This window comes from Hippichthys cyanospilos, chromosome 12 (genome assembly GCF_059441005.1).
Source record: "Hippichthys cyanospilos isolate Australia breed blue-spotted pipefish chromosome 12, RoL_Hcya_1.0, whole genome shotgun sequence".
Taxonomy (NCBI): Eukaryota; Metazoa; Chordata; class Actinopteri; order Syngnathiformes; family Syngnathidae; genus Hippichthys; species Hippichthys cyanospilos.
The window spans coordinates 3,763,644-3,785,535 of NC_142380.1; the positions used below are offsets into that span (position 1 = coordinate 3,763,644).

At 41.7% G+C, this 21,892-nt stretch overlaps 1 protein-coding gene across 1 annotated transcript in view; it reads right to left on the reverse strand.

The window, feature by feature from the left end:
* Positions 1–2,415: 2,415 nt before the first annotated feature.
* greb1l (GREB1 like retinoic acid receptor coactivator) overlaps positions 2,416–21,892 on the reverse strand; it is a 50,955-nt gene continuing 31,478 nt past the window's right edge. The window contains exons 11-35 of the mRNA XM_088428897.1: positions 20,805–20,942; positions 20,614–20,739; positions 20,147–20,278; positions 19,062–19,247; positions 18,641–18,940; positions 17,484–17,612; positions 17,127–17,261; positions 16,080–16,277; positions 15,822–15,999; positions 15,261–15,450; positions 14,364–14,497; positions 13,645–13,987; positions 13,063–13,178; positions 11,436–12,201; positions 10,290–10,407; positions 10,074–10,220; positions 8,971–9,110; positions 7,988–8,149; positions 7,243–7,447; positions 6,952–7,114; positions 6,383–6,610; positions 6,155–6,296; positions 5,579–5,779; positions 5,098–5,236; positions 2,416–4,835 (exon numbers count right to left, since the gene is read on the reverse strand). Coding sequence (XP_088285023.1) covers positions 4,672–4,835; positions 5,098–5,236; positions 5,579–5,779; positions 6,155–6,296; positions 6,383–6,610; positions 6,952–7,114; positions 7,243–7,447; positions 7,988–8,149; positions 8,971–9,110; positions 10,074–10,220; positions 10,290–10,407; positions 11,436–12,201; positions 13,063–13,178; positions 13,645–13,987; positions 14,364–14,497; positions 15,261–15,450; positions 15,822–15,999; positions 16,080–16,277; positions 17,127–17,261; positions 17,484–17,612; positions 18,641–18,940; positions 19,062–19,247; positions 20,147–20,278; positions 20,614–20,739; positions 20,805–20,942 — 4,880 coding nt within the window. The 3' untranslated portion in view covers positions 2,416–4,671. The remainder of the gene's footprint in view (positions 4,836–5,097; positions 5,237–5,578; positions 5,780–6,154; positions 6,297–6,382; positions 6,611–6,951; positions 7,115–7,242; positions 7,448–7,987; positions 8,150–8,970; positions 9,111–10,073; positions 10,221–10,289; positions 10,408–11,435; positions 12,202–13,062; positions 13,179–13,644; positions 13,988–14,363; positions 14,498–15,260; positions 15,451–15,821; positions 16,000–16,079; positions 16,278–17,126; positions 17,262–17,483; positions 17,613–18,640; positions 18,941–19,061; positions 19,248–20,146; positions 20,279–20,613; positions 20,740–20,804; positions 20,943–21,892) is intronic.

Here is a 21,892-nt window from a genome sequence, read left to right on the forward strand (position 1 = left end):
TTGGAATTCACTCTCTAGTGGTCATTTAACATTTCCTAAAAGCATCAGGTCAAATATCTCTTAAGGTACTGGTTGCTATGAACATTTGAAAGATGAATGTGCCAAAACTTGTATCACTTTTTTTTTCTCTCCAAAACTAGGGATTTCAACTTGGCAACATTCAAAGTGATGTAATTTAACCATATTTTTTAGCTACTGCCATGTATTATATATTCTTTTTAAATGGATTTAAGTGTAAAATAATAATATGTAAATGTCTTAATTTTCATTTTCTGAGATATAAGCCTGGTTTCATGAAAACACACACACACACACACACACATATATATATATATATATATATATATATATATATATATATATATATATATATATATATATATATATATATATATATATATATATATATATATATATATATATATATATATATATATATATATATATATATATATATATATAATGTACATTGTATTATAACTTAATTAAGAATTTCATCTACATGTGTCTTGATGTTTTATTTGTTCAGCACCAAGTAAGCCGTAACATGCATAAAAGGAATGTGTGACAAAACTCCTCAAGTTGCCACCCGTGATATGTCGTGGTCTATATCCATGTGCTCTCCATTTTTAATCAGTTATATTCCCAGTTTTACCCTCTTCGTAGAGCAGGTATACTCAGTTCCATCTGTACTTCCGTAGAAGCACGTGTGACAAAACTCCTTAAGATGCCAGGCGCGGTATGTTGTTGTCATATGCAGTCATTCATCCTTTATTTTTTCTCAGTGAACCTGTAATTCACAGAATCACCCACTACATTTCTGCTTTCATCCACTTCCACAAAGGAATGCATGATAAAACTCCGTAACATGCCAGATGCGTTTGTAATTTCATTTTCCCTCCCATAAAAATGTGCAGCAATAAGAATCGAAAGCAAAAGTGTTTGAGTAGTATATGCACATAATCGACAATGAGTGTAACATGCGCTGTTTAATAAATGGTTTAGGAGTGTCGATCCATTTGTCTGTTCTATCTTCAGAAGAAGCTTTTTTTCTACAAGGGTTTAATAATCAGGCGCAAAAGTTGTAATCATGGTTATGTGGAGTAAAATTAAGTACCACATTGCCCGAGGGCCAAAAAAAATGTCAAGTTATTTCACTTAACCCTTTAGAGGGCGCTGTTTCCCAGTCTATGCTAACCTTTAGAAAATACAGCATCTCGTACTATTTGAATTCTCATATTCAAGCTTCAGAATTCTCCAGTGATTAAAAAGAGATGCAAAGCTTTGCCAGAAAGCCGAGGAGTTATTTTCACCAAGAGCAATAATGAGGAGTGAGCATGCCCTCTCCTCCTCCTCATGTGGACTGCAGCAGGAGTCTGAAAATAGCCCAGTGTTACATCACACAAGGGCTTTAGGTTGATGTGAGCTCAAATCATACTTTGTCATTGAAACGACGCAAATACCCTGGTCCAAATTAACACAATGCCTGCGGAGGGGCCCATCCATTTACCGCGTGCTCTCTAAGTGTATGTGTATGCCTCATATAATGTAATATTCATCATACTGTTGTGGGCCTGCATTAAGATTTCAGTAGCAGTATTATTATTAGTGGTTGTATTAGCAGTACGTCCTTTGACGGTACAATTACCATAACTGCGGTTAAAAAATATTCTCAACAGTTACAAGTCATCCTCAGGCAGTATTGTATAATAATCTGAGTAAATCATAATGTAAATTAGACTGAATTGGATTGTTACTGTAAGGTTATGACCAGGGACAATTGCAGTCATTTGGGGGCCCTCTAAAGTTGCCGGACAATTGCAGGGCAAACAGAGACTAACAATCATTCACGCACTCAATCATACCTGAGGGCAATTAAGCATGTTCAGGTTAGTCTAAAACTGAAAAAAAAGTACATCAAAGTGTTTGGAAAAAAAAAATGCTAATCCTTATTTTATTGCAATGACACTTTGAAAAAACAAAGCCTTTTCCCTTTCAATTGCATACTTTATCTTTAAATCAATCATGATGACAGTCAGTGCTTAGTTTTTGTGAAGCTCCACTAGGAAAGAAAAAAAAAAGTTCACTCATCATGCAAACTATAAATAAGATTATTGTCCATAACACACAAAACTGTATCCTTTTAACATTAGCAAAAAAGGCAATATAAATCAACTGTTGTCTATTTTTTACAGCGTTTATACAGGTTACAGGTTAGTCTAAAACTGAAAAAAATTGCATCCAAGTGGCTGAAATAAAAAGAAATGCCAATCCCTATTTTATTGCAATTACACTTGGCAAATTTAAGCCCCCTTAAGAAAGAGAAAATATTTTGCACCCAGGATTCCACCCTGTATATTTTTTCTGTTTCCTTTCAGCTTGGTAAACGTCAACATTAATGACAATGGAAGAAAGTAACATTTTCAAAGTCATTTTATTATTATTATTATTACATTCATCAATTTAGAAGAACAACAACAATAAACAAGGACGACATAGCGCGGCTCTGCTGTGACAACGTGAGGTAGATCCCGAGGCTACCGCCGTGCTGCTTCTCTCTGTGAAGATTGTGTGAGCAAGTTGCATATTATTCGACGTATATTCACGTGGACCTCTATTGGGGTAATAGATTTCTGATCGCCACAATCATATTTTTTTTTGGGGGGGGCTAATTTGATTGGTTTCCATTATTCGGTTTGGCAACTTGTTTAGTGCAAGTACACTCCATTTCCCTACGCGTCAATGACATACAGAACGTTTCTCTAGCGTGCATGCAATCAAAGGTTTTTTTTCCACATGATTATCAGTCCAACTAATGCTTGAAATAAATAACAACTCCCTGGCGAGCGCATACAGACAAGCGGCTAAGGACACATCTTAGGTAGATTCTTCTTGGTGACAGAAAAAGACATCAAAACTGGGTCAAAGTTACACGCACACAAACAAAAAACAACATCGGTAACCCTTAATGGGCGAAAGGGAAGGGCATGATCGAATATATTAATAATAATAACAATAATAATGTAAACTTTAAACAGTACAGTAGTCTATTCCTCTGGCTTGTTTCTTTTCTGGCTCAAGCGACAGTTCCTTTTTCGTCGAGTTCTCATTGGACCACGTAAAAGCTAGCATCGCTTCTCTTTAAGGCATATTCTTTGGAAAACTGTGCACAAACCCGAAGGAAAGACGTTCTCGCTTTCCCATGCGCAAGGCGGTCTTTAAAGGGGACATATTACATCAAATTGACTTGTTAATTACTTGTTTGCAAAGAGTTCCCATCTCTTCATGTGAAATTAAAACAGCCCAGTAAATCTTTTATTTGCCTATTTCTTCACCCATAGCAGCTAGGCTGGGTGAAGATCCAGAGCCACTTTTAAGTGAATTCATTTCCACAGGCCCTGCTATCATATCAGAGCCACATGGTAAGAAAAGCAGCACTGATTAGCATTAGCTAACTGCATTTGTTTCTGATTAGCGGCAGATATTTTATTGCTCCGTGAAATGAATCTATATTGTATAATATGTCTCCTTCAAATGGGATTTAGAACAAAAAAAAGCCTTTGTTACATGGAATGGTGCAGATACAGGCCTCGTCGTGTCTTATACCATGTGTGTACCACAGTGGTGTGCAAATAAAAGGGGGTCCCTGTGGCCCCCGGCATCCTGCTGAGATGGGGTGTCCACAAATTTACAGTAGGGCATTTCTGATGAAAAAGAGATCATCAAACTTAAAGGGACAGTGTGTAAGATTTCGACCTTTTTCATTAAAAAGGAATACAATAAATGATGGTAAATTTCAAAAAGTTGCAAATGAACCGGTATGTTTTAAATATAATCATAGGTCTTGTTATCATTAAATTATATTACATGGGGAGTGGCACTCCTCCGGAGGCGGCCATGTTTGTTATAGCTACGGACGATGGTAAATGCAGCACCTGCAGCACCTCCTGCTGGCCGTAATGAAAAACTGTCCAAATCTTATACACTATCCCTTTAAGTAAGCAAACTGAACATTTTGCACTGGAATTCATTTGGCAGCTGTCAGGCCAAAACCTCCTAAGACACATCCTATTTATTCCAAATGAAGGTGTTTTTTAATGATAAATTATCGACCAAACTATTATATCTATTTTTTACGATGTAACGCTAACACTTGAAACAAACTTGCCATTTTGGATGTGTGAGGATACTGCCTGACAAATTCTATTTGGCGCTATTCACGACTCGAACAACTGTTAAAATGTTCTTTCGGGCTGAAATATGGCCAACATACTGCAGATTTCCCCACCCAGCTTTTTTTTTTTTTTAAATAAGATGCCGAATAATGCACTTTGTATACAATATGTCCACTAGGCAGTGTTTGGTATGGAGTTGTTTGGCAGTGAAATGCCCGACGGGACAAGAAAAAGGTGCGGCTCGAGGATGTCTTTGGTGCCGAGAAGAAAGTAAACAGGGAGAAAACATCTTCCGCTCTTATTCCCGAAAGTCTGATTTTTCCCTTGTGAAAACCCTGAGATAAACTCCATGAATGGACGCACCGTGGTTAAAAAAAACAAAGAAGTCTGCGTACATACATAGAATAGTTTAGCGTCCATGGGGCGAGCGCATGGGCGTGTCCCTACGTACCGCGTTTGGATGGCAAGAACGGCTGGCGTTTGACTTTTTGGGGGTTCAAACATGGCGTCCGGTGAGAAAGTAGAGGGGTCGGTCCTCGCTGCAGTTGGCCGTCTGGAACTCGTCGCGCAGGCGGAACTGCCACTCGTCTTCCAGCTCCAGACGCACGATGGTCTGACGCAGGGAGCTGCGGTCCTGGCAGATGACGCACAGGGTGGCGCCTGTGGGACGCCATCCCAAAACACAGCGTTAGCGTTCCTAATATTTGGACTCTTTAGGCTAGCAAGCAAAAGGTGTGAAAGTGATTGGCTCGCCCAAAGTCAAGATTCAAGAGTTTTGTTATCATTTGCGTTGTAATACTACACAACGAAATTCTTATTCTGTTCCCTCCCCCCAGCGGACTACGTTCCATAATCGAGCGAATAATAAAGTAGGCAAGAAAACCAAAACGGTCCCTCGTTGGAGTATCGTGTGACGACTCGCCTTTGAGGAAGCGGAACTTCTTGAGGAGTCCGGAGACCACGAAGGAGTCGCAGAGGTATAGCAGGAGGCCGCTGAACACCAGGCCTTGGTGGTTGAGGTTGGTGGAGTGTGGACGGGAGTTGATGTAGCACACGGATATCTGATACACACAAGACCGCGCTTGTTAGGCCCGTCTAAGTGACACAGTGGTGGCTTTTTCATTCTTCCCCTGACCGTGCTCGTAACTCCAGTGAAAATGGATGGAGATACCATGAACCTATGTGGAATATTTTGACCATTCTGGGGCATTTTTCCACATAATTCTCTCTGTATTTTATCCAAGGGACAGCACACTGCGGATAGTCCCGGTAGTTGTCGCGACAACATAGCGGCTACTTAAACTGATCCAGATGTTGTGAACTTGACTGCTGCTATCTAGTGGCAGAGTGTTTGAAGTTCATATGCAACGACGATAATTGTTTTCACGAATTTGGCAAAGTACCTCCGGGCTGATGTTGAGGTAGCTGTCGATGGACAGGACTGGGTTGTTTGGGTTCTGGATGGCTTTGGGGAACAGTCGGTGGCTGCAGCTCTGCAGGAACCTTTCCAGCAAGAATTGGGCCGGCGCATCCAGCAGGGTTTGTTCGCTGTCCGGGGCGCACACGTATTGCGAGGGGCTGATGGGGGCGGGGTTTTCGATTTCCTGGCGCAAAACAAGAGAAAACACAATTATGGAAACAATCAGACGATGCTGGCTCGTAAAACGGACTTCAAGGGCTGCATTTCCCCCAAAATTATCCGTGAGACACATTTTTTGGGGCTCCACGTAACCCTAGTGGTACGTGAAGTAATTTCATAGAGTAAGTGAGATTGTAACAAGGTCTCTAGAGGTATTAAATCTTGATTAATGCTGTTACAGACACAGTACACTTTTCTTTTCAGATTAAGAGCAAATTAATTGGAACATGAAGTAACTCATTGAAAGAATATTTGATTTGTTCCTATGACTTTTTTTAGGGTCTAAACAGGGGCTGAACTTTTTGAATTTACCGCTGTGTGGACAAGTCAAGGTACACACCATGAGTTTGGGTTTAACCATGTAGTCTTGGTTGCCCCCAACTGGAATGTGCTTCTTCATCAAACTGAAGATGTTAAAGCGACACAGCAGGAGTCCGCTGCTGTTGACCCGAAGATTGAAGTCCACCTCCTCGCAACTGTACCTGCCGAGAAAAAAAAAAAAAAAAAAAAATCAGTAAATAAGTGTCAAAACAAACTAATCATCTGACTCCGCCCTTCCCGCACTCACCGGTTGAGGTCATACTGGACGTTCTGGGTCAGATCCACGTTGAGCAGGACAAAATCGTGCAGGTGGCCCCTGCTGAAGGGCCGGCCGGGGGCCTTGCGGGCCAGGCTGCTGCTCCATTTGCGGGCTCCGCACATGGCGTAGAGCGGGATCTTGGGCGTGGTCTCCATATGGTGCAGCACCGTTTTCAGGGACACGTTGGTAAGCGCCGAGCTGCCGTCGGACGTCTCGCTGCGAGAGGAGTTGACGCAAAAACTGATTATCAACAAAAACAAAAGATCTGAATTACTATCTGCTCCATAAAAATTAAAAAAAAAAACGGACGGTGCTATGTTAAATCTGGGGTCGATGAACAATTAGGTTATTTATAATATCAAACTAGATGGATTCACTTTCTTTTTTTAAACCTATCCTACTTTTGCCACGGCTTTGGCGCCATCTAGTGGAGAATTGTTGGCAACTGTTGAAACGAGGCAGGATGAAAAAAAGCAATTTGCCTCTATCTTGTGGCATTTAGAGGAAGTACGTTACTGTTAAAAAAATAAAAAATAAAATAAAAACAGTAGTAGCACCTGCTGTCAACATGCTGCTGGGCGTTCCACAGCACACACGAGTCATCCATCATGACGATGAAGGGCCACACTTCCTGCCGCTTGACGCCTTGCTCCTCCCAGCGGTTCCTCTCCAGCTCCAGGTTGTGATAGGACAGTTCCTTGATCATGAAGCGAGCGGCGCCTAGAATGGACACCATATCAATATAACATTGAAGCGTGTCAAGAAAAAAACAAAACAAAAAAAACAAACAAACAAACGACATCCTCATCGATATGATCAGAAGTTTTACAAACGATGACATCACTTGCCAACTCCGGAGTTGTTGAACATGGCAGGCAGGACGAGCAGGATGTGGTTGGGCCAGTACTTCCTGTAGTGGGGCATCTCAAAGTGCTTGACCACCAGGATGTGCAGGTGAGCGGCGCCCTCCATGGCGTGATAGATGTTTAGCAGGCCGTGCTCTTGGCGCCCCGTTGTTGGCGTGAAGATAGGGCTCTTCAACAAGTCTGGGTCCTGGGGACCAAGATGACAAAAAAAAAGGATGGATTTTTTTCACTTTTGAAAGACAAAAAAAGTAACTTAACCGCACTTAAATTCTTCCATTTTTATCTCTGCATTTCAGTCATAATTGTATTTTGTACACTTAAAATTTTTTTAACATCCAATCTGAAATTTTAAAATACTATATATGCTCATTTTTTTCGTAAAAGAAAGCGCAATTTTATAAAATAAATCCATGAACTGTTTTGAAATCAACAAAACAATATATTTTAAGGGTATTAAGGGTATTAAAAATTTAAGTTTAATTTTGACTCATAATAATATTCTTTTTAACAATCGATTTGTCTTGCAATTGATCTTAAACAGTCTTTTAATGCAACCGAGATCTATTTTTTCCCATTCTTCAGATAGTACTTTCCGCAAATCCTCTTTATTCTTCATTTCTGATTTATCTGATCGTTTCGTGGCCGTTCCCTTGAGTGCAGCACCATCTAGTGGACGCATAACATAACGCTTGAGCCTAAGCCAAGCATGATCTTTCGAAAAACCAACCTTGGTGGAGACCAGAGGCAGGCGCATGCTCTCCAGATGGCTCCCCTGTTGACTGAAGACAAAGTGCTGCTCCTTGTCCTTGGGAATGACAAACTGGAGCTGGACCTCCTCACCGAGCATGGACGAGCAGAAGGTGAAGGCGTGGAAGGTGCACTCAGACAGCTGTCACCCACACGCGCCGAAGAAGTCAGGCATACGAAGACGAGAAGTTGTTGCACAAGAATACCTAATCAGGCATGTTTTATGACTTATTTTTTGTATTTGATTATTTTATAGCTGTGACTGACCTTAAAGTGTTTTCGTTTAATATTTACTGAAATTATCACATCTGTGGTCACATGTCACAAAAAGGATCACTGAGCAGTACTTGGCTTTTTTTACAGGATTACTTCATATTTATGGACTCAAAGTACTTTTTATATAAATATTTTCTGCAATTATGATGGCACATTCTGACGTACCGTGCTTAGTGATTTTCCATGTAAAATGGGGTTTTTAGCCTTGGGAATTTCTAGTTGTTGAAATCAGAGATTCGTAACCCTAGGGCACAGGTGTCAAATTCCAGTCCTCGAGGGCCGGTATCCTGCAAGTTATCGAACCTTCTTTCTCAAACACACCTTATTCAAATGCTTAAGATCATCTTCAAGGTCCTCCAGAGTTTGTTGATAAGATAATCAGTTGTGTTACAGAGAGGAAAAACCGAAAAACATGCAGGATACCGGTCCTCGAGGACTGGAGTTTGACACCTGTGCCCGAGGCCCAGTCCATTGTCAAGGCACTTCAGGGGGTATGTAAGGTTTCTAAAAGTACCATTAGATCTACTATCCAGCTTTTTAATAACAGGAAGTGTACATTTTTCTTTTTAAATTAAGAGCAAATCAACTGGACCATGGAGCAACTTATTGCAAAACTGTGTTACGGTGTTTCCTTTGCTATGCTTTATTTTGTTGTCGTATGGAAGCGCATTGTCAGGGTGGACTCACCTGCGTTGCAGGGCTGGCTTCACAGTAATGGTGACACTGCTCACAGTGATGAAAAGCGTTGTGAGCGGCGAAACGAGTGAGCCGGATGGACTTGGTTTCCCGCTTGGCTTCTCTTGGGCTTCCATCTTTCTCCTTCAAAACTGACGGTGAAAAATCATATTTGTTGAACGAATCGCACCGAACATAAGCATCGAGCTATGTGAGGGATTAATACTAGGAAATACGCTTGAGCATGAATTTCAAACATACGGCCCGTGGGCTAAATCCGGTCCGCATGGAGGCTTACTTTGGCCTGCAAAATGGTTTTGTGAAGCATTAAAAAAAACAATAGGACCAAAATCTAGGTTTTTGCCAAATAGTGACAGAAAGCAGAACACAACATTAAAACTATAGTTAGCATTAGCATTTAATTTCATCGTGCTACTGCTCAGCGCAGGTGAAATCCTTCGATTGCTCCGAAGAGATTCAAAGTGGGCGGAGTCTGCCATCTGGGCCTTTACCATACATTCAGCTTTGGTCCATGTTGTCTTACAAACAATCAGTCTTGAATTTCTTTTTAAATGTACTTAAATTTTAAATTTACTTTATTAGCAGCTGAGCACACAGCACACCCATAAAGGTGACATCATGGCTTCTTTGTGAGTTTTCAACTTCTTCTGTGGATGTCATTACATGGGTGCCACCCAGTGTCCAAAATGAAACACTATAGCACCATTTTATTCTGTTTCATTTTTATGTTTTGTTTTGCACTTCAGTGTACTCCTTGAAAAGAAATTATACAACCACATATTTTGATGGAGGCATTTACATTCCACTGGATATTTGTGTTTCGTTACATTGATGTATTTATTTACATATTTATTCTGCTTTTTTCTCTTTATGTGTTCTATAGAGTTTCTGTATTTTATGTACAATTGATGTACTTTTATGAAGAAATAATCAAAAATTTCCATTCATTTGATGCAATTTAAAGATACATGTTATAATGGAATATATACAGGAACAAAATGAAAGTTTTTTTATAGTATTAATCTATTTTTTTGTACATAAGTATGTCTATTTTTTTTTTGTGAAAAAGTCAATTCAGTTAGTATTGTTCTCACCTCTAGAGCGCTTTGGTCTCCTGTCACAGTGGACAGGACTGGCCTTCCTGAACTTGGAGTCTCGAGGGTTGGGGTCAAAGGGAAGTTTGCGAACGTCCTCGATGTCGGGCCACTGGGCGTTTGCGGGCGGCGTGGCCTCTGAGGTCTCTGTAGCGTTCGACTCCCGATTAGCCGCCGCGACGCCCAAAGGTCAACCATCCGCGATCGTCCCTTTACCTTCCGTCGCCTCTTCCTCGTCGGACTCCTCCTCATCGAACACGTCCACTTCCAATAGTCGGATGAGCATCCGGAACAGGATACGAAGGAACTGGATGTAGGCACCTGTTTTCCCCACCTGGCAAAAAGCAAAACTCCGTAAATTTACCGTACACGATTTTTAATGCGCCTAAGAAATGTATGAAAAAAGTGGGTCTGGCTGCCGAGCGTTAATGTGAGCAATAATAATTTATTTAAGATGAATTTAGTATCCAAGGTAATTAATTTAGTATATTAGCATCTAAAGTAGCCGGTTACTTTATTACCTTATCTAATCAGTTTCTTTAATACCTTAAATAATAAATTACTTTAGTGCTTTCTTGTCATAAGTAATCAATTACTTTATGCCTTCTGTCTTTTATTATCTAAAAAATCAATTACTTTTGTACTGTAAGTCATCGATTACTTTAGTATCTAAAGTTATCGAGAACTTAAAAACATTAATACCTAATGCAATCAGTTATTTTGTTATTTAATTAACTAAAGTTATTAGTGTAGTACTTAATTACCTTAAGTTATGGATTATATTTGGTACTTTACTACCTAAGGTAATTGATTACTTTTGTAATTAATTCCCATTTCATTTAGTAGCAGCCAAATATTTTTCGAACAACAAAATATTTTGTGCAATGTCTATGTAAATATGTAAATTCTTCTGTTACACTTGCATGTAGGTAACAAGTGTGTAGTAAGTGTGGAAACACTGCCATCCAATGGTCACAGTTATCACTACAGTACTCATTTGGCTTATATTAGGCAAGCATTAGTCAAGGGTGTCAGTTCCTCTTCATAAAAAAACATATATGACCAGAATTTTATGATTTATTATTGTTATAAAGACAGAAATTCTCATCCATGGCACCGATTGAGTTAATTTTATGTTCATTTTGATTTAAAAATTGTTATTATATATTTGTTATTACCCTTGATTTAAGGATTTTTTTTAACTAAAAATAAAAAATTCTAATCCTGGAGAATACAGTAATTTTACGAGAATCAGAAAAGGTAAAGCAATATCCTTTCTCGGGCCAGGAAAAATTGTGTGACAGGTGCGTCTAATAGTGTCAGAATTCAAAGAATAAAAAATGTCTGCACGCAGCGGCCTACCTGCGGCGGTCCGCTCAGCAGGAGGCGCCGAGGGTGCGGCGCGGACGGCGCCTCGTAATCGGCGTGGTGCTGCTTGGCGACGGTCCACTGGCGGTAATAGGCGCTCAGCTCCTCGCCGCGCAGGCCTGAGGTGACGGGGGGTCTCAACGGGCTGCTCCAGGCCACGTCGGCGTGGGGCAGCAACGAGAAAGAGCTCAGCTGGTTGCCCGAGTCGGCCGACAGCAGGTTGTACGCCGGCCGCGACATGATGACGGTGCGCGGCGACACGCGGGACGGCCTGTGGTGACGGCCGCACTGCGTGGACTGACTGGGACGCTGCGTGGACGAGGACGAGGGGGACGGCGAGGACGAGGAGGAGCTGGAGTACAGCGACGGAGGGGCCTTGGCGCTTTTGGGAGGGTTAGCGCTGAGCTGGCTGCCCATAGAGTCGCATTCTTGCTTCAGGCCCGACGTGTCGGCGCCCTCGCAGGCGGCGGGCTTCTGGAGGGCGTCCGCGTTGTCGGATGAACTGACCCCGTTCTCCGCCAAGGATCCGGAGGTTCTGGTGGCCGCGCTGCCGTTACTTTGAGGTCGTTCCAGCTCCTCGCCGTCGTTGATGACGGCGACGACCTTCTCCCCGTCCGACTCCCGAGGGCCGGCCGCCTTCTTTGGTTCCTGGACCACGCCCACCGAGACGTAGGTGCAGGCCAGGCCCACCTCCTGCTCCAGGGCCGTACGTGTCAGGTAGCTGGAGTCTATCAAACGCAGGTCGCTGTATTTCAGAGACCTAAAGATGAAGAAGGAGAAGGGCTGCTACTTTTGTTGATTTGGTTCATACGACCTACGGGTGGGCTCCTCCCACCTGCGCTCCCTTCTGAAGGTTTCTTATTTTCCCCTGATGGGGTTTTTGAATTTTTCTTTCTACTTTTGTGAGCTTAGTATGCTGTGTATTTATGACGTTCTGTATGACTTCTTTTTCACCCGTGAAGCCCTTTGAGACTGCAATTATTCAGTCTCATTATTCAGTCCATTCTCTGCTAAAATGGATCCTTGACGTCTGTAGTCATCAGTGGGAGTGAATGAGTTTAAATCTTCTCAGGTATTTTGTCCAATCCTTTGATTTTTACAGGCATTTCAAAGAAAAGGGAATACATTAAAAGAAAACACTTTGGACAATTTCAGGTTTCTGAAAGATTCATTGATTATCAAAAAGGTGATGACGATCGGTTAGTTGTTGATTGTTGCGCCTCTACTTGTAACTCTACTTGTAAACTCCGATCCTCGTTGCCGATCGACAACGACCGGACCAGTCGGAATCCGTCGTATTCTGGAAGCCCTCCTGTCCACGAGGTCAGAAGATAGACACCACTCACCGGAGGAACGCAAACATCATCCAACGAAGCGAAGTAACTCGACCAGCGGAGCGATTGCAGGAACAAAAGGTCAGTCTGACAAATCTGACGGGATCGTAGGAATTGTGTATTGTGCGATAAACAATTTCGACAAACGGTCCATCAGACCTTAAAAAAATGGTTCATCGGACCTTAAACGCACGATCCATCGGTCCGTAAACGAACGATCCATCAGACCGTAAACAAACGGTTCATCGGACCATAAACGTATAATAACAAAAAAAAAGTATAATAACCTGGGGAAAGTCTCTCCAAGGGGGTCTTTCCCTGTAAGGATGACGATGCAGGGCAGACCCTCCAAATCCTCGTAGGTGAGTGGCACCCAGTCTTCATTTTCACATCCCCGCCAGGCCTGAAACCAACCACAATTAATAGCTATGATTTTGACTTTGCTTCTGTCATTAGAAGTGTAATAGCAATAAAATAAGAGTATTCATAATTTTTTTAGTTGGTTTTAGTTTCAGGCACTTTGATACACTTTTTTTTTCAGTTTTAGACTAAGCTGTAACCCATATAAATGCTGTATAAAATAGTTAATGGTTGTTAAAAGTTGGTTTATTTTGCTTTTTCCTTTTGTTAAAGTTAAAAAGGATAGAGCTTTAGGTATAATTGTACAATTTTTATAGATAATAATCTTATGGGAGGGGGGGGAATTTTCTCTCTTTGAGGGGTGGCTTTGCAAAATATATTTAAGAAGTCTAATAAAATCAAAACCAATGCCAGTTCTTATTTTATTGCATTTACACTTCACAACGGTCAACACAATTATTGGAAAACGCTGCGATATGGCGGCGAAAAAGATGCGAAGCGTATCTCACCCGCAGGCGACAAGTGAAGTTCCTGGGAAGGCTGATTTCAGAGGCGGGGCTCCCGAGCAGCACGGCGAAACACAGTTGGAGGCCCAGCTTGTCGCGCACGTCTTCCAGCCGCTCGCGGGCTAACATGGCAAGCTGCAGCGAAGGCACGCGCACCAGCAGCATGTGGCCGCGGCCGTGCGAGCCCTCCCGGCCCGGCGCGTTGATCAGGTCCTCCACCATGGCCAGGGTCTCAGGCGTGATGTGGTCTCTCAGCGACGGCGAGGAGGTGAGCGCCATCATGGCCTCTGTGTACTGCTGGATGAGCAGGTAGCTGCGGATAACCATGCTGTGCAGGTGGGGGTGCCTGTTGCCGCCAATCAAATTCATTGTAGTTGTGTGTTAGGGTTACCAGAGAGTCGTACGGGGAAGAAATTGAGACAAAAAAAATATAGAGCACCCTTGACACAAGGGAAACAACAATGGAGCTGAAATTTCACCCAGATGATGACAACAAGTCAAAGTTTAACATGGCATGACCACTTGCCGTAAATATCGGATCATATGCCGCAACTTTTTTCTCATGATTTGAAACCCTTCATTTTATATAGTCCAATGCAATTTATCTGCAGTTTATTACTTGCCACTAGGGGGCAAATGTGTACTACTAGGAGTGTGCTTCTAAAATACTCCAAAAAATGATCAAAACACTGCACAAAAGTTCAATTAGAAATGTATCAAACCTGTGCAGGAGTGTGTGGACCATTTTCTCAAACGCGTCGTCACAGCGAAGAATCGGGCTGGCCACGCCCCACTGCAGGGATCTGCTGTAGTCACTTAGGCCGAAGTAGGCCAACTCGCCTGGAGAGAGTGCCCCCTGTTGGAGAACGAGCATGCATCGTGACTCTTTTACACACCTGGCCTTTTAAAGAGGGAACACAAAATGCTAAGAATTTTGTGTAATTTAAGCCCCCCCCCCATCTACGATGAAATTCAGAAATAAATCCACGAGCTGTTTGCAATACGTCATTATGTCGTTTTAGAAAGTGTGTTGTAACTGATTAAGTTTATTTTTTAACAGTTACAGATTTGTGCCATGTTTGGCTTAGTCTTCGTGTTTTGGCGCCGCCTCTGGCCGCTTTAGATAGTGCATTGATATTGCACCGTCCGTCTATTGAAATAACTTCTACAACAAATAAACTTGCCGTCAAATTGAATATGTTGCTGAGTAAAAAGGGCTCTTGTGTTATTATTAAAGAACTATCATCATATTTAATCCAAAAATGAAAGGCATTTCCTCTTTTTTGTGTGGTATTACAGTCTGAAAAGTATTTTTGAAATTTACTTGTTAAAATGTAACTTTCTTGGTTAAACTTATGACATTATAGTCATGGCTAGCTTGTGTTTTTTTTAAATACTAATGATTATCTTGAAAAACTAAACTTTATTCTCATAACCGCAACATCTGGTCCATAGAAAAATACATTTCTTATTGTAACATTCCAACTTTTCTTGTAGTATTTAGTGTTAGGATTATGAGGGCATCCAGGGCTGGAGAAAAAGGACTTTCCTGTAACCCAAAAAGTTTACAGAACCCCGCAGAGGTTTTAATTTTTTTTTTTTTTAATGCAGATGCTCACCAGGCTTTCATTGGAGGGCCAGTGCACCTCATTGTGCATGCTGATGCGGGACTGGTGGGTCTGCAGCGTGTACGGGAAGCAGCTGACCTGCAGCACCAGCAGGTTGACCGCGTCCAGGACCTCCTGGCAGTTGACCACCCGGTCAGCTAGACCCTGCAGCTCTCCGTGACACACGGAGCCTGACAGAGCACTTGTTAGGTGGGAAGGAGAAAGTCAGATATATATATATATATATATATATATATATATATAAAAATGTGTGTTAGCATTAAGCTAGCAGACTTATCATCAAAGATTGTTTTTTTTGTCATTTGCTAACAAATACATAAATACAATATTACATTTTAACGAGCCAATTTTAGAAAAATAAATGGCAATAGATAACACAAAGCTGTTGATAATAAAAGGCTTGAACTGATTGCAGACGAGGCTCAAACTGAAATGACCCGCATGTACGCAAACGTCAAGGTTCTCCTTCCTCCTCGCTTTGTTTTGATCATAAAAGGCGCCCAAGGCCAGACAGGCAGTCAAAATATGAAAAAAACAAAATGTGTCTGGTACCTGGTGAGGTCGACATGAGAGTTGTCATGGATAAGGACGAACAGCGTGTACGGGTTCTGTTTGACTTTCCTCATAAAGGCCTCCATCTTGCCGTGTACGTCGGCATCCAGTCGCACCACGTATTTGTCGCACTTCTGCGGCGGGCACGAGTCTTCCATGCCCAAGTCTAGTAACACGCCTGTGGAGGGGAAAAAAAAAACATCTAAATATATATTTCTTCATTATGGTCGCTTTTTTTTTTTTTTTTTTTTAGCATACCTGATTGTCTGATGCGCTGTGCCGTCTGGTTGACTAGGATGTGAGAAGGCGGCACCAGAACCAGGAAGTCCACTTTGCAGAAGCGGCCCAGGTCCAAGTTCTGGCTGCCCGAGTCGGCGATGGAGCAGACCTGCGAGAGGAGGCGGCGCGCCACGCTCAACTGCGTCGGGAAAATCTGGAAGATTCTGCTGAGCAGTTCTGTCACAAATGAATAAGGAAAATATTCTTATTATGTGAAGATATTGGCTTTCGTCCATTTTAATTAAAAAAAAAAAGCTAGCGGAGAGTTAACTATAAATGCACTTGCCATGGACACTCGTCAGATGTCGAACTATAGTGCACATATTTACTTCAAGCTTAAATTATTAAACAGTAACTGTACTGTTATCCCTTCCCTTTCCTTAGGCTGTAGTGTCAAGGAGAGCCGCGGTTATGTTAGCTGCTGCCAGAGGTCTAATTAACAGTGACGCTACTTCGCAGGTTTTAACTAATGGGGGGTGGGGGGGGGGGGGTTCTCATTAACCGTGAAAAATGAAGGTAAACTGTATTATATTTCTTGCACCTTCACATGTTACCACATTACATTGACACAGGTGCAGCAATATTTTAACCATTTTAACCCAAAGAAAAAGGTATAAAACATTGTACTGATTTTAAGCAATTTAAAACATTTAGAATTTTGGCACTGACTTTGACAACAAGAGCGCCACTGCACCATCTGGTGCCCAGGATGCGCAATTACACTTCACAAGGCGAACGCAAAGATTGTTCCCCGGGGTTACAAACTGTCCGTTATTTGAGAAGGACCGCTCTAACAAGGGCTTAGCCACTCGGCAATATTGTGTGTTTATGTTATGTTTCTATTTCTGGGGATATTTTGCATTTATTTGTTCGTCTTAAAAAAAAAATCCATTCCACCGGTTTAAAAAAAGAAAAAAAAAACCCCACAACATTATTTGTAAAGCTTTTAGCCAGCTGAATTCCGCTCAACTCAAACAGGAACGCAAACACCGTTGTGTTTGTTGTGGTGCGCGGTTCGAGTCTCACCTCTGTCCGAAGGTGGTGACATGCTGGCGGCCTCCTGCGAGTGGATGTGGTCAGTGACATCGCCCTGGAAGGGCTGGATGACCTGGCCCTTCCGTCGGCGCTGATACCGCACCAGCTGCTTATCCAGATTGTCCCCTGCGAGCCCAAGCCGTCGCCATGGTAACACACAGACACAAACAAGCACGAGAACATGAACGCGGCATAGATTTGCGCCGCATCCATGCGTAGTGATGCCGAAGAAACCTTTTATTTTATTACTATTGCGTCCGCTGGTTACCTACTATAAACCGATACGCTTCTGAAAAACGTTAGCTAACGAGAAGCGTTAGCTTGTACTCTCCATGCATAGTCGCTTACCAAGAGAGGTGGTTTTGAAGTGAGACGCCAGCACGCTCACTTTGCCGGTGATGAGCTCGTAACTGATCTCCTTCAGAAACTCGTTGGTGGTCAGCATGCCCTCCGCCAAAGCCCGCGCTTGGTACTTCCCTGCGGCGGACGCATTTTGCTTTTAATATCATTTAATATGAGTTTGGTGCCACCGAGGACAGCGAGGTTTTCTCTGCCCTCCAAAATATCATCAGAAGCACTGACACACTTTAAATTCCAATATTTGTTCCAAAGAATTGTATCAATGTATTCCAAATAATGTGTGGTGTATTATTTTGTAACGTTTGACAGTACTTCTCCCATGTAGTCTTTTTTTTGTGCAATATATGAGTTACCATGTCAATCTTATCTGCCCACACTGCAAAAGGTCAATTTAACCCTTATGTAGTATTTTGACCATTTTTGGGTTATTTTCTTCCACATTTTCTGACAGGATTTTAGCCAAAGGAAACTAAGTGGTTGCGCAATGTTGAAATTTGACCTGTTGTCACCATGTGGGTGAAATTTCAGCTCCCTAGTGTCTTCTTGCAATGCTTTCCCTTTGATGTGAAATGCATTTGATGTAAAGATCAAAGGATTGTACAAAATATGCTTTAATTTTGAAGCAATCTAAAAAAAAAAAGCTGATATGGAAATATCTTCAGTTTAAGACGAGGCAATTTTTCTGAATTTCTAAAATAGTAGCAAAAATACAATCTTAAAAGAAGAGATTTTCTTTAATCTGACTATATTGATAATTATTTGCTTAAATCGAATTTGCAACTTGCTTAAATTAAGAACTTTTCATTTGTTTTGCATTGAGGTTTTTTTTGAAACCATGAAAATTGTTTTTCATGAGGTTTTCTAGACAAAAAAAAATTCTTACCCTATTGGTATTTTTTTTTGCCTAAAACAAGAAAATCTACCATTTTTTAATGTTTTTTTGCTGTTTGCATGCTGATAATGTCTTGCCCTACTATTTGCGGGAGATAGGAACCTTCCATGAAAAGCAAAAATAAGCAATTCACATCCAGCCGAAAAAGGCGCAAAACGGCAGCAAAGCATTTCCTGACTAAACGAAGCTCCACACGTCCCCAGGAATCTGAATAGGCCAACTGGGTTGCACTATTCCGTATACTAGATAGTACCTAGGACCATGACGCAGAACTCGTTGCCGCTCATCTTGGAGGAGTAAATGATGACCACGTAGGTGGGAAGCGACTGCTGCAAGTGGGGACCATCGCCGAGGGAGCGCAGTGACTCGCAGATGCCCTCGCCCAATGAATTGTGGGTCACCACCACTTGGACCGAGCCGCCGGAAACGCTGGCCTCCAACCGAGCCAGCCAAGGAAGCTGGGACGGAGAGATGACCGGACCGCCGGGACAGCAGAGCATGGCTTTCAGGACGATCTGTTCCAGTTCCTCCCGAAGGGGGATCTGCTCTGGACCTGCACCGCCGGCATGGACAAAAGACATTCAACTGGGGTCATGTTTCAGTTCAATTTCTTCTATATGAAATCAAAATCAGCATAATAAGCAAAGGTTACAAAAATACTTTGCTGCACTCACCTAGGCGTGCCAAGTACTGCAATGTGAGCAGGATCATGGTCTCCGCGCTGAGCTGCTGGCTGCCGCTCAGGCCCAGGGTCTCCAAAGTCTTCTCGCTCAGTGGGCTGTTCTTATAGCAGCCCACCAGCAGGGGGCTCACCACTACTTCCCCCACATTGCCGTAGAAATAAGGTAAGGTGCCATGCCCTGAATGGATAGCAATCGTGTTAACGATTGAAATGACACCGCACGGGTCTGTGAAATCATTTGGGTTATTAACGCTTTTAGTGCTAACTGGAAAAGAAACCTCTAGGGGGCCAGTATAGTCAGCATTTCCACGCATCTTTCAAGGCCGACAATATTGTGTAAAAATGGGTGGTATCATATGAAAGATTGATTTCCATTCCTTACTTTGAATTGCATGTAGTTAATAGCTGTGTTCTAAGTGTGGAAACACTGCCATCCAATGGTCACAGTTAGCACTACAGTAGTCAATTGGCTTACATGAGGTAAGCATTAGTCAAGGGTGTCAGCTACCCTCCCCAAAAATCGTATTTCACGAGAATTTTATGATTTATTATTGTTATTACAATTTTAAAAGATGAGAATTCTGGTCCACGGCAATGAAAGTCAATAAAAAAATATAAATTTGTGTTCATTTGATTTGATTTTATATTAAATTGTGAAGGTATTCATGTCTCTTCAAGAAAGCAATCAATTCAACCAGTTAAATATTTTTTAAATGTAGTATTTTTGATGTTTGTCACATAGACTCATGAAATCCACCTCATCATCACTTCATTTAGTCACGAAATATTCGCAGCAACCTGTTTGTAAAATTCAGTAAGTCTGAAAAGTAACATATATTTGTTTAAATATTTGTTGAAATTGACCTGGTTTATTATGAGTAGGCATGCAATTTGTAATTATTCCCCCAGTTTTGTTTATATTACCAGATACATTTACCTCTAAATAAATACGGACTATTTTTTGTCGGGGATGAGCCCCCCCCATCCCTCCTTCCTGTTTTGGATATCTGTTTGGTTTCCATTCATTTTGGAAGCCGTTTGTCGGCCTATAACGGAGGAATAAGAATAACGGGGTACCGATGAGGATGACGGGGCGAACCCCTGCACAGTTGAGCAGGTTATCCGGAATGATGACGGTGGCCCCTGCGTTGACAGGTTGGGGTTGGATGACGCCCGGGGTCTGAGGTGAAGCGCCCCCTAAAACAGATCCTGAACAGTAAACACAGAAATGACAACACTGAGGATTATCTAATATTCAATTTACATTTTATAACGGTAGATTTTTTTTTTTTCTTCTCCCGTTATTAATTCTCCGGTAGCTTCTATCTCCATGGTGATGAGTGCATGACTCATCCTTAAACCATCGCAGAATGTCAGCGATGTTGTTTTGTCGTCCGCGAAGCAGACTCGGAGAGATTATTAGAAAAAAAAAAAAAAAAAAAGCAGACGTAAACATGTCTGCGAATAAAGCAGACAGCATGCGGCTCAATGTTATGAGTCACGCTGAAGGACCCAGATCTCGTTGGGGGGGGGGGGGGGGTCACCTGGTGGGCAGACGACGGGTCGGATGGCTGGCACGGGGACGGCGGTGGGCGGGACCGGGACGATTGAAGCGGGATGCCAGCTCCGGTGACGCTTCTTGGGAGGGCCGGAATTCATGGCCGACGACGCTGAGCGAGAAAAAAAAAATCGTAGCGCATCGGACACAAGAAGCTGCGGGAGATGGTGGTCTTACCTGGACTGTCTCCTATGTCGGCGGCTCGATACGCTTGGCCCTGAGGTCCCAAGGTGACCTGGGAGGGGCTAAGTAAAGGGGGTCGCCCGTCCACACCCAAACCGTTCGTCGGCCCGTTTACCCTCAATGCCGTGGGAACTGGAAAATCACAATAAATATGTCCTTAATAACATCATCTGATAGCTTTAACGTCTTAGGACAAACCATAAGTGAGATCCAAAACACGGCAACACCAAAAAGTCTGCCCCATTGTATGCGTTGCAAAAAAGCAAAGTTTTTAATATGAATAGAACGTGTTTCAATGAATTGCAAATTCATTTAAAAGAATTTTGCCCAAAAGGCATTTCACATGAAAGGATAAGCATCAAAAGAAGACACGAGGGAGCTGAAATTTCACCCAGATGGTGACAAGATGTCAAAGTTCAACATGGCACGAACACTTAGTTATCGCACTATCAGGAGTGTGCCATCATTTGGCTGAAATATTGTGAGAATGATGTGGAAAAAAATGACCCAAAAATGAACAAAATACTGCATAAGGTTCAACATTTAGACAAGATTTGCCTTATGTTCATTTCATTGGAAAAATTGAGGTTTTTGTCCAGAAAGCATCTTTCATATTTTCTATATCATTAATTATATATCATACTATTCATAAAAGTATTCATATTATTACAAATAAATTTTTCTTTGTATTTTTTAATTTATTATTATTGACATTATTTTTTTTTCATTATTTAATTTATTTGTATTTGTTTTATTTACTGTGCAGACAGTCACACCCAGGTACTCAATGTAAATAAATAAATAGACAAATAAATAAATAAAGTACCCGGGATTTCCTTGAAAGATGTGTAAAAATATATCTTAAAAAATATGAGTTAAATATATGAGTATAATAATAATGAGTTAAATGTTCTATTTCTTTATCTCCAGAATTTTTTCCATTTAAATTCTAGGTTTCGTTTTTACAAAAGACATGCAATCCCAGATAGTTTATTTGTTTACGTGGAAACTGTTATGATGGTTAACTTGGTTCTGTAAATCTGTGAATTCTGTAAGAAAGTACCTGGGATCGATTATATGAT